General features: G+C 39.5%; 1 protein-coding gene across 4 annotated transcripts; it reads left to right on the top strand.

Annotated features, from left to right (window-relative positions):
* Positions 1–120: 120 nt before the first annotated feature.
* On the top strand, positions 121–5,887 carry LOC143375469 (solute carrier family 12 member 9). Of its 4 annotated transcripts, XM_076824600.1 has the most exons (11): positions 121–433; positions 621–899; positions 1,050–1,184; positions 1,415–1,752; positions 1,860–2,073; positions 3,130–3,399; positions 3,482–3,689; positions 3,765–4,553; positions 4,626–5,057; positions 5,134–5,338; positions 5,440–5,887. In XM_076824600.1, exons 2-10 carry the CDS (start codon positions 632–634, stop codon positions 5,330–5,332), a joined length of 2,853 nt encoding a protein of 950 aa, XP_076680715.1. In that variant the 5' UTR covers positions 121–433; positions 621–631; the 3' UTR covers positions 5,333–5,338; positions 5,440–5,887. The 4 variants fall into 4 exon arrangements, with proteins under 4 accessions (XP_076680715.1, XP_076680714.1, XP_076680713.1 ...); XM_076824599.1 differs by having other exon boundaries at positions 121–429; positions 625–899; positions 5,134–5,887; XM_076824598.1 differs by having other exon boundaries at positions 121–429; positions 5,134–5,887.
* Positions 5,888–11,211: the final 5,324 nt, after the last annotated feature.

Below are 11,211 nucleotides of genomic sequence, written 5' to 3'. Positions count from 1 at the left end.
ATGTGTGTTTCTGCATCAATTTACACCGATGCATAATCCCCGCGTCTCTATCTCTACCCAACATGTGTTTAATTGCATAATTATGTTAATGTCACCGAGTCTAATGTCTAATAATTAAATTTTCCTAGGAATGCCAAACGCAGATAAAAAAAGTTCCCCGTTTAAATGGGGAATTCTCGCGATACATATCAGAGGAGCGTGAAATTAATTAAAAAATGCTGCGATAATTTTCTAATCTTAAGAAATGGCTTCGTGGTTTAAAGGGGGACGTTGCGCTTAATACTTCCTGACACGAGTTTAACAACCTCGAATTGATACGTAGTACAGTCAGTTCTGCTTTGACGTTTCGATGGATGACATCACAAGTTCGTGATTTAATTACGTGCAGCGACAGTGTTTTTTTATTGCTTTATGTAAATAACGAAGCAAGTAGGTACATCGGAGTATCATTAAAGTGGCCTGTAGATAAAGATATTCAAACCTGCCATGTGTCAATACGTGTCACTGTGTTTCCGCTTGCGTTCGAAATGACAATGAAACAAGTCGAACGACGCGGCATTAGATTTATAGATACGAGATAGTCGCTGGTGTATGCGCTTAATTGGAAATTCTCTTTCCAGAAAGGTAAACAATGATAGCTTCAGAAATAGGTTCGACGAACAACGAACCTGTGCACGTTAAGATCACCAGTGAGAAGGCTCCTCTGATCCACGGCAGAAGCGTTCTTCACAGATTAAGCAATTTCTTTAGGTTTCGAAGAATACAGCATGCGGAAGGAGACGGGTACGTTGAGTTCGGTAGCTTGGGCGGAGACAGCAGCCGTACTTTGGGAACGTTCGCTGGCGTATTTAGCCCCGTGACGTTATCCATGTTCAGTGCCTTAGTTTTCTTACGAATGGGTAAGAATTTCGCAAGTGCAACGTAAAATGCTTTGTACAATTCCAATTACAAAGTTACGCTCTTTGTTCTCTCTGTATCGACGTGTTACTATTAATGCGTCACAGGCTAAGATGACGATTTTATCTAACGCTGCGAACTTTGTGTTTCAGGATACATCGTGGGAAACGCAGGCTTACTTGTAACTTTGACTCAATTCATAATTGCTTACGGAATTTTGGTATTCACTGTAGCGTCGGTATGCGCGATTTCGACAAATGGGGCGGTCGAGGGGGGTGGTGCTTACTGTATCCTTGAAAGATAAATTACTCTCGGTTTGTTTAATGTTTTCATTATCTTTAGTAATTACCGATCCATTAGGAATGAACTATACGTTGTCCGGAGATAAGATATCAGCCACCCGGCCCACTCGTATCTACTGTTCAATTACATATTATATTATTCTGCTCTGTTCGTTGAAATCCCCCTTCGGAAACTTGAAATACAAGATATCTTTTCCTTATTAATTGTTACACAGTCATGATCAGTCGTACGCTCGGGCCAGAATTCGGCGGTTCCATTGGTACACTATTCTTTATGGCTAATATTGTATCGAGCGCGCTTTGTATTACCGGCTGCGCGGAAGGATTGATAGAAAACTTTGGACCATCTGGTTATCTGGCTGGCAAAACTGGCCTTATACCAGGTGGTAGATGGTGGAGTTTTTTGTATTGCTCAGTACTAAACACTGCCAATTTATTGGTATGCTTAATTGGAGCTGCAATGTTCGCAAAGACCAGCGTTGCGATTTTAGCTGTTGTTTGCGTTTGCTTGACCAGCGTTTTCATAAGCTTTTTGGCACAAGGATACATAGAGGTAATAATTCGAAATGTAGAAAGAAGTTTTGTGATCGAAAAATGAAAGTATTAACTGCTTCGCGATGAAAAATATGATCGATGGCTTTAAAATTTCTTTCGTTGTAGATACCGATTCCAGTTGCAAATACGCTGGTTCAAAACGCGACTGAACATGTGAACGGCACTTATACAGGATTGTTATCCTCTACTCTGATAAGTAATCTTTATTCCAACTACAGCCAGGATTATTCAAGCGGAGGAGCAATGACCGACTTTGCAAGTGTTTTTGGCGTATTGTTTAGCGGCGTGACTGGTATAATGGCTGGGGCTAATATGAGTGGTAATTGTTTAAATAACTTAATAAGTAGTGATAGTAAATAGGTTTATTTTTTGCCTTTCGCCCTCAAGATTGTGCTTTCGTTTTGATTTCTTCCTTCATCTTGTTCTTCTTTTCTTCTCCTTTCCAGGACCATACGCATCCAGTCCGCTCCTTCTTCTTCTTCCTTTAGTATCCCTCTGATCGTTGAATTTTCTCTTTTCAGCTCCTTACAGTCTTATAGCATGTGACCCAGCATCTCTCTGGCCCAGCCCTGTCCAGCGTAGGGGCCCCTCACGCGCCTGCTTCCCCTTCCAATCTTTCTTTCGCGCAGCGTGCCTTCCGTTGTCAAGGAGACCGCGCGACGCTACGAAGGCTGCCATGACGGGCCAGCCGGGCTAGCGTCTTCGCGGTTAGCGTCGCGCGGTATCCCTGACAACGCGGACGAGAGTGGGAGAACCCCAAGTTCCCGCGGGAGCGACCTTTTGACCATAGATATATAGACGGAGCAGAAGCTGGAGCTATGGGCGAGGGGAACGGTAGGCTTGGAGGGGAAAAGGCAGAAATCAGATAGAGGCACGTCGGGTTAGCTTCGGAAGCATTCGGCATGCATATCCACTGCGTTACCCGATTTGCCTGTATCGCTCCCCTTACCGCGAATCTTCCACCCCCCTCAGCTTACGCTCCGTCTATATATGTCTATGCCTTAGACAGCGCTGCTCTAGCCCCGTTACTTAGTCTGCATACTGTCTCTTTTTCTTCCTTCCAGTACTTGCTTCCCCGCTCTTCGTTCCCACATCTGAACCTTGCGATCATGCTTTGATCTCTGCCTCTGTAATTTCGGTCTTGGTAATGTTCTCTCCGGTTATCCCTAATTTCTGTATAATGTGTGTTATATCTGCCTCCTAGTATTCTGCGGTATTGCTAGAGGTTCAAACCTACTCTGCCCTGTCTCTTTGCGCTAGTTCCTCATCAAACACTCTTCCTCTCCTTCTTTCTATTTCCATTTCTTGGATATCCGAATAACTTAATAATTCATATTTTATTTATGCTTCAGAATTGAATATTTGTTATTTATAGGTGAATTGAAAAGCCCCGGGAGGAACATTCCATATGGGACTTTGTCAGCAGTATTGTTTACGTTTATATGTTACATTCTCTTATCGATTCTTACGGCTGCGACTACAAGTCGGTTCTTGTTGCAAAATAATTTTATATACACGATGCCGATTAACGTTTGGCCGCCGTTTGTAGCAGTTGGTATATTAACAGCAACATTTAGCGCAGGGTTAAGTAACTTAATAGGCTCGAGCAGAGTTTTAGAAGCGTTAGCGAAGGATAACGTGTTTGGTAAATTGAAATCTGAGATTTTTAAAAGTTTCTCCTGTAGCTGGTTAATTTTATCTAATCTCTGTACTTTCAATGCCCACAGGGTCCGGACTGAATTTTATAGTACAAGGAACATGGAAGGGGAATCCAATTGCTGCAGTTTTAACTTCGTGGACCCTAGTCCAAATTATTTTACTCGTAGGTTCTCTGAACACCATCGCTCAGATCAATTCAGTATTATTTTTGTTAAGCTACTTAGCCACTAACTTGGCGTGCCTTGGACTTGAGCTTGCAAGTGCTCCAAATTTCAGGTACCTTTTCGATTCATCTGGAATTATTTCGAAAGACTTCAGACCGAAAGTTAACGCAAATTGCATTTATTATAGGCCGACGTTTAATTATTTTACCTGGCATACGGCAACAATCGGACTTCTTGGAACATTGATAATGATGTTCGTTATAAATAGTATCTATGCTTCCAGTAGTATAATACTATGCCTGATCTTAATCATTGTTCTGCATTTGTTCTCTCCGAGTAAAAACGCTCCGTGGGGAAGCATCTCGCAAGCGCTGATATTCCATCAAGTCAGAAAGTACTTATTGATGTTGGATTCCCGGAAAGACCACGTGAAATTTTGGCGGCCGCAGATGCTTTTAATGGTAGCCTCCCCGCGATCAGCGTGCCCGCTCATAGATTTTGTAAACGATTTGAAAAAAGGAGGGCTTTATGTGATAGGGCACGTGAAAGTTGGAGAATTCTTTGGTCAGAATATCGATCCTACCATAGAGGAATATCCCCATTGGTTGAGCTTGGTGGATCACATGAAAGTAAAAGCGTTCGTCGAGCTGACCGTTACGAAAACTGTGCGCGAAGGATTGCACCATTTGATAAGAATATCTGGCATGGGAGCGATGAAGCCGAATACCATTGTTCTCGGCTTTTACGACGAGGAGGCACCGGTAGACTTCTTCAATAATTCTCAATACTCGACGGACATGTTCGAGAATGTTTCGGCACTGCCAAACAGGACTGCATTTCCATTAAGGCAGGCAAGCACGGAGAAGATTTTAGATCCAGTGCAATACGTAGGAATGTGCTCGGACGTTTTAAAGATGAAGAAAAATTTATGTTTGTGCAGGAACTTTCATATGTTGAACAAATCCCAAATAACAAAGTAAATATCATTTGACGATATAATCGGCGCGTTTCGTTATATGATTTTGACAATGGATCATTACTTTTGCAGGAACTCTAATTTAAAATACATTGACGTATGGCCGGTAAACTTTTTCCAGCCTTCGGATCAAGATCCATTTGATACAACGTCATTGTTCATGCTTCAACTCGCATGCATTATCAACATGGTGTCCGCATGGAAGAATTTGCACCTCAGGGTGTTCCATTGCGAGATCTCGGACAGCGATGCAAGTTTGCGCATTTCAGATTCGCAAAATTCAATTAGCGAATATCCGAAAATTTCTAATGAGCACCGTATAAGGAAGTTATTAAATATGCTGAGAATATCTGCGTCCATTAAGAAGATCCCCGACTGGGGAGCGCAAGTACAGGGATTAGAGGGTAGATCCCTTATCGAACCAAGAGTAGAAAATCAGTACGAATCGAGCACTGAGAACAGTGATAGCATATTGAGTAACGTTTCGCGTGCTTATATTTTAAGGTAAATACTTTGGTTATCAACGATTTTAAGGAAATGGTTCATTTGAATTTCTAATTTATCCAATTTTTTTTTTTAGTGTAAATCAACTGATTAGACAGCATTCCTCTGAAACTGCAGCGACATTCATTTATTTGCCCGCGCCGCCGGCGTCAAGTACTTGGGACGAGAATACCACGTATCGTCAATATATTCAATTGCTAACGGAATTGACAGCAGATTTACCACCTATAGTATTAGTGCACGGTGTTAGCGCTGTTACGTCGACGACACTATAACAAAATGTAAATATAGGAACAGAAATTCATATTGAATAATTTTTATAGACAAAGAGATATTATTAACGAGTAAATTATAATTTTCACGCTTCCTGCATATTTGGAAGAGCAAGTATTGGCATCCAGGGCACAGAGATATTTGAAGTATTCTACTGCTCATATCATTAAGCATCATAATCGAGAAATTTTGTACCTAAATAATTCGTTACTAATAATGCTTTCTTATTACAATAAGGAAGCCTTAATATTATAACAAATGTAGTGTATTGCTGTGATAACGAAATTATCCTATAAGAGAATTTTCAGAAGCGAGTATTTTTTAAAACATGTAAGATATCTTTACCGAGAGATATGTAAGCTTTATCTTAACACATTTCGTACATGAAACTATTTCTATATCGTTTTTTTGTACCGCACTTGATGTTGAAATAAACGTATTGTCAGTGGTTGAGGCAGATGTGAAATTCTGATGGGATTTTACAACGTTTGTATATTTGATTAGCAAAAAGGAAGCTTTTGATAGCATTCAATAGTAAAATAAATATAATTCACGTACTTATAATTTTTCCTTTATATCTTTAACCAACCAGATGAAACGCGTGGAACTTCTACTTGCACCAGCTGTTCCGTCTGACGTTAGGGACACATTTTTTAATTTAAACTTTCATCGATACACTTGGACATTTTCCTTTTGCATGTATGATTTATTGATTTTATATAATTCATTGCTTATATCGTTATTACAATTTTTGTTAACTACCACTTGATTTTTACTTCAGATATTAATTCGGAATGAGGCTAAGCTTTTTCTTACGTAATATACTTAATTATAGACAAATTTTACTTTGAGTAATTAATCATGGCAACTCTGTTTTATTTTTAAAAAATGTCGAACATCATAATGTTTAATAAACATAATGTTTAACACTAGAGGTGGGTTCGAAGGTAATTTTGGAATTCTCGAAATTCGAATCCGAAACTTTGTAGGAAACTCTCGAAACTTGAAATGCCGATTCTGTTTTGTAAGTGGAATATCTTGCTTTAAAAACTGAAGCTAATAAAATTTATGCATAAATTGACCACAGTTAAACAAAATACGAACAACAATATAACAATGTAAAAATTCGTTGACATACCTTTTCTTACCTGGTTTTCGCGAGTTTCGAATCACGAAAAAAATGTAAATCTTCGAATTCTCGAAACTCAAAACTTTCTTGGCTTTCGGGGCTTTGAGAAAACCACCTCTATTTAAAACAAGTGCTGGATCCAGAAATCGATTTCAAATCAATGGCAATCAACACGCTTTGCGCGCGCAATCCAGCTGAGCCAGTAAGACGTAAGCTGCTCCCCGATTGGCTGAGGGCCGAACCGCGCTTTTCTTGCTACACAACGATGCTTTGAAAACGCAGTGGATAGCTAAGCAGTGAGTGTGTCGTGTCATTCGAGGACGTGTGAGACATCGATCGCACGAAATATCAATAGCAGGTAAGCTAATATTTAAGTATCAGCCTATTTCCTTCTCGCACTGTTTTATGTGCATAGCTGTGCCATTCGATAGTGGGTAATAAATGTAAACATGGGGGGACAAAGTAATTATCTTTTACGACCCCAGCATTCCCGCAAACAAATATCATTTGTCAGAGATATCGAAGATGGACGATTGTTTGTCTTTCAGGCTTAGAGCTGATAAACGCCGATCCCTTCTTTGTCGTCGCCAAATATCGTTTGTTACGCCTGCAAGGAAATATCCCTGGACCTGTTTGATAGCGTGGCAGTTGGTAAAGGGTGAGTGATACAATTTTTTCTGATTTTTATAGCAGTGTTACAAGCCGATTAAGCTCGAAGAAAGAATTGTGGCAGAGAACAGGTTCTCAAATATTCTTGACTGTGGTAGATTTTATAGGAAAGTTCTTCTAGGGACTTTAATGTTAATATGTTGACTAAAACTAAAACGACGTTTCAATTTCACTAGACATTCGGTCATTAGTCGAGTGAATTATTATTGTATTACATATCTATTTGAAGCTGCGTTTATGTCGGCCGCTCGGTACAACTAGGCGTTTTATATTAGATTGAAATGTCCGAGGCATACTTGGGGAAATTGATTTTGCATGTTCCGGAAGTGCAACGCCTACTGTGATGCAATATGCATCTATAGTAGAGCTGCTCGAGCCGAGTCGAGACCCGAACGGCTCCGGGTAACCCGAATGTTTCGGGTAACCTGAATGTTTCGAGTAATCCGAACGTTTCAAGTAGCTCGATTCATTCGAGCCGCTCTGGGACGTTTAATAAATATCGAATGTAAATTAAACTACATGTATATTTATTTATTTATTATTTATTTAAACGGGACTAGCCCTTAGCATACACTGTACATTTAATAGAAATGTTGTACGAGGTATTACATACATACTAATTTAGAAGAGAACGGTGCAGCCGCTTATTGCTAATCTAGGGGAATAATTTTGCGCACCGCTGTTAGAAAGGGCGCTAGATCCATATTAAAGAAGTCTAGCTCAGAGCAATATTTGTTCGCCAGGTTGGATATCCTGTTTATAGGATCTGCATGCGCTACGCTAGTCGTTAAGAGCGTGGGTTTAAGCATGATGTAAGGATATAAGGTGTGCTCGTTGAGCGGCCGATTTTCGTCTTTTACTGCGCATTCCCAATCTCCGCCATATTAAAATATGTATGTATATGAATGCATATGCTAGTGTATGGACGCATATCGAAATGTTGACAAATTCATTCTAACCTATTGGTTGATAATCCAATATGAAGGATCTTGGGAAGGGCACGTTATTGGCTAATTTGAAAAGGGTGCGCAGGAGCACACCTTGTATCCTTACATCATGGGTTTAAGAAAAGGAAATGATCTTACCCCTCCGTTCAGGCGCATTTAGACAAATTTTACTGAGGATCTCGGGACAGCAAATATGACCGTTTAAGATTTTATAGAGGGAAATCAGATCGTATATTCTATAATTGTTAGTATATTGATAATTTTGGAGTGATTTAAACGTAAACTCCTTTGTTTCTTAACACATTTCGCGTTGCATCTCGCACCTCCGAAACTTACGCTTCACCGCCGGCGAAGATTTTTGTATTTCGATTTAAAATAACACATTAGAAAAATTGCTATGGCTGGAAAAGTTCTCATTATTTTGGGACGAAATTTAAAATATTTATAATCGATAATTGAAAATAATCGATAATTGAAAATAATCGATAATTGAAAATAATCGATAATCGATAATAATCGATAATCGACAATCGATAATCAATAATAGAAAATCGACAGTCGAAAATCGACAATCGATAATCGAAAATCGATTCTGATCGATTATCGATTATTTCGAGTACCTACCCGTACAGCTCTAACCCACAGCGTGCGATGCAATTCGACGCTCGTGCAAAACAGCTCAGTTTGATCCGTGTCAGTGGCCGAGTGCTATCGCGCTGATACGCTTAATCGTTTCGTATCGAAAGTAACTAGAATAGTCGTAGTGCTAAGTAGGAAATTCAATAGCGTTAAATTGTGTGCCAAACCCATTTGAATGAATAAAATATTTCATGTCTCCTTCTTTAAAATTTGTTCATTTATTCGTCGATAGTATAAAGTAGGTACTTAGCATTAATAAAGTATCTTAACTTGAGTAGTTAAGCAACATTTATAATATTTAGATATTCCTTTAGGTTTTTATAGAATTCAGTGATTCTCAACATTTTATTTTTATTGGCATGGTAGTCAAGTTTCAACGTTGACTTCGATATTGTGGTAATGACTAGAAAGAATATTCTTCGTTTTCATCAAAATCTTCTCGATATATATTCGAGTCACTTTTCAAAACTATTTAAGGGAACTAGGCAGTCAGAAACTCTATATTTTTTTTGTTGTTGCATTTTTCGAAGGTACCACCCTTCCCGAGTAAAATGCCGTTTGGTTTATGTTAAAATTCGCAAAATTAAGGATTTTACGGCCGAAAGGGTCGAGCGCGGCACAAACCGTTTCTGCGCGCACGCAGGTAGACTAATTCCTCTTTCGAAACTTTAAACGCGTTTTTCTCGGAATCATAGTTCCTCTTCGTTTTGCAGCGATTGCGAAAAAACGGAGGTACAAATCGGTTTGAAAAAAAATTCACATATGTGAAACATGTCTAGCTACGACCTGAACCTAAGCATAAGTCTGTGGAAACTCCTATGTTGGCAAACAAAAAATAATAAAATGGCTCTTCTCCCTGGCGAAAAATCACATTTCTTAAAAATTTGCCGTTTTACAACCGCTGTACTTATATATATTTTTTTTTTAATAGGTTCAGGGCATAATAGGGGTTAGGGCAAAGTATCATTTTCTGAGGATATTTTACAATTCAATTTCTTACGGCCAGAATCACTGGAAAATTACAGCAGCTCCAGATAAAACACCTACATATCAGGCAACTGTAGCACTGTCATACATATATATATATATTATTCAAATAACTTTTTTTTACTGTTTATAGTATTAACAAGCATTATCCAAAAGTACTAGTCACAATTTGTATTCATCTCCGTGTAATTAATTCGCAAAAAATACTTGATTTTCGAGCGATCTGACTGCCTAGTCCCCTTAAGAGTTCTAACTGCTGTTAATGATACATTCATATATATGACGAAAGGTTTCAGGCGGTAGTTGCGACTTTTGAGTCTCCCACAAACAAGATTTCTCGCCCAAGAGGCAAGATAGATCGTTTTAAAGCAGCGAATAGAAGTGTTTCTCGAGTGAAGATTCACGAAACTTTCCTGATCATTTTTCTTCCCGTTAAATCAAAAATCAAGTTCTACCTTGCTCGCTGCACTTTCGATATCTCGACTAGCTATCGGTTTATTTCGAGTATTTAAGCAGCGCCGATAGAAAGCACAGTCCACTTTCCCCCGATGGTTAATGCGTTTAAAAATGTAGCGGACAATTCTATGGACGTTTTTCTCGACAACGTCACGTTGCTTCGGATTATGTTAATTCGTGGGAGAGCCTTGGAAGCTTCTCGCGCGAAATTCGGAGCTGTTTTCAATTCCCTGAGCTCGGGACAAAATCTTCTTCCCCGTTAATCCAACGTGCATGCAGGAAAAAAGCGCGGCGCGAAGCGAGCCGCAATGGGAATTTCACCGGAGGAACAGGTTGAAACATCCTCTTGGACAGGAATAACTAAATTCCCGTCGGCTGGTCCGCGAAGAAACGTGGCCAGTCGACCAAATGCGATACAACACGCTCTAAAAGCCAAATGCATGTTTAAACTACGTGTTCCTGGAAAAAAATTCCGCAAATACTGTAACAGGAATATTTCACCAGGAGCTTTTCTGTAAAAGTTATTCGATTCAATAAGGAAAGTAGAAACGTACTTGAATCTAGTTGCAATTACGATGCTAACCAGTAATACAACAGTTTCCATTCTTCCTGCATTCTCAAGTTCTATCTAGAACTTCCTCAAACAAATTCAATTTTCTTTTCTTATGGAGATGCAGATTGTCTATTATGAAATTTATTCAATTCCTGTACATCTATGTTCGCCAAAGTTGTATAAAAGGAAAGTTGCTGTGACCAATGCAAGCATTTAAACAATTTTGTGTTCCACTTCTAATTTTCAAAATTTTCAGTGAAACACTTTGCGCTACGCTTACGCATATTCCATCTAACAGCCCCCCTCAGTGGCTCCTTTACCTCTCTTTTTCTCATTCACCGTCCCCTCCCCCTCGTCCCCGAGCAACAAATAAATAAGTTGAGACTATCTGACCTCATCGCAGGTCTACTGGGAGGTTAATATGCACTCCATCCAATCTCGCCGACTCAGTTTCCAACGGAGCGGATCCCTCGTCGGGTTCCTTTTATCTCCAGACGTGTC

The sequence above is a fragment of the Andrena cerasifolii genome, chromosome 12, assembly GCF_050908995.1.
Source record: "Andrena cerasifolii isolate SP2316 chromosome 12, iyAndCera1_principal, whole genome shotgun sequence".
NCBI lineage: Eukaryota > Metazoa > Arthropoda > Insecta > Hymenoptera > Andrenidae > Andrena > Andrena cerasifolii.
The sequence above is the reverse complement of the archived record's forward strand: the minus strand, read 5'-3'. Positions and strand labels throughout refer to the sequence as shown.

What these genes read in the sequence shown, in the direction of transcription:
- LOC143375469 (XM_076824599.1), top strand. Translation starts at nt 632, where the DNA reads ATGATAGCTTCAGAAATAGGTTCGACGAACAACGAACCTGTGCACGTT. An exon ending in CTTAGTTTTCTTACGAATGG is followed by an intron (nt 900 to 1,049) that starts GTAAGAATTTCG and finishes TTTGTGTTTCAG; the next exon opens with GATACATCGTGGGAAACGCA. An exon ending in CGAGGGGGGTGGTGCTTACT is followed by an intron (nt 1,185 to 1,414) that starts GTATCCTTGAAA and finishes ATTGTTACACAG; the next exon opens with TCATGATCAGTCGTACGCTC.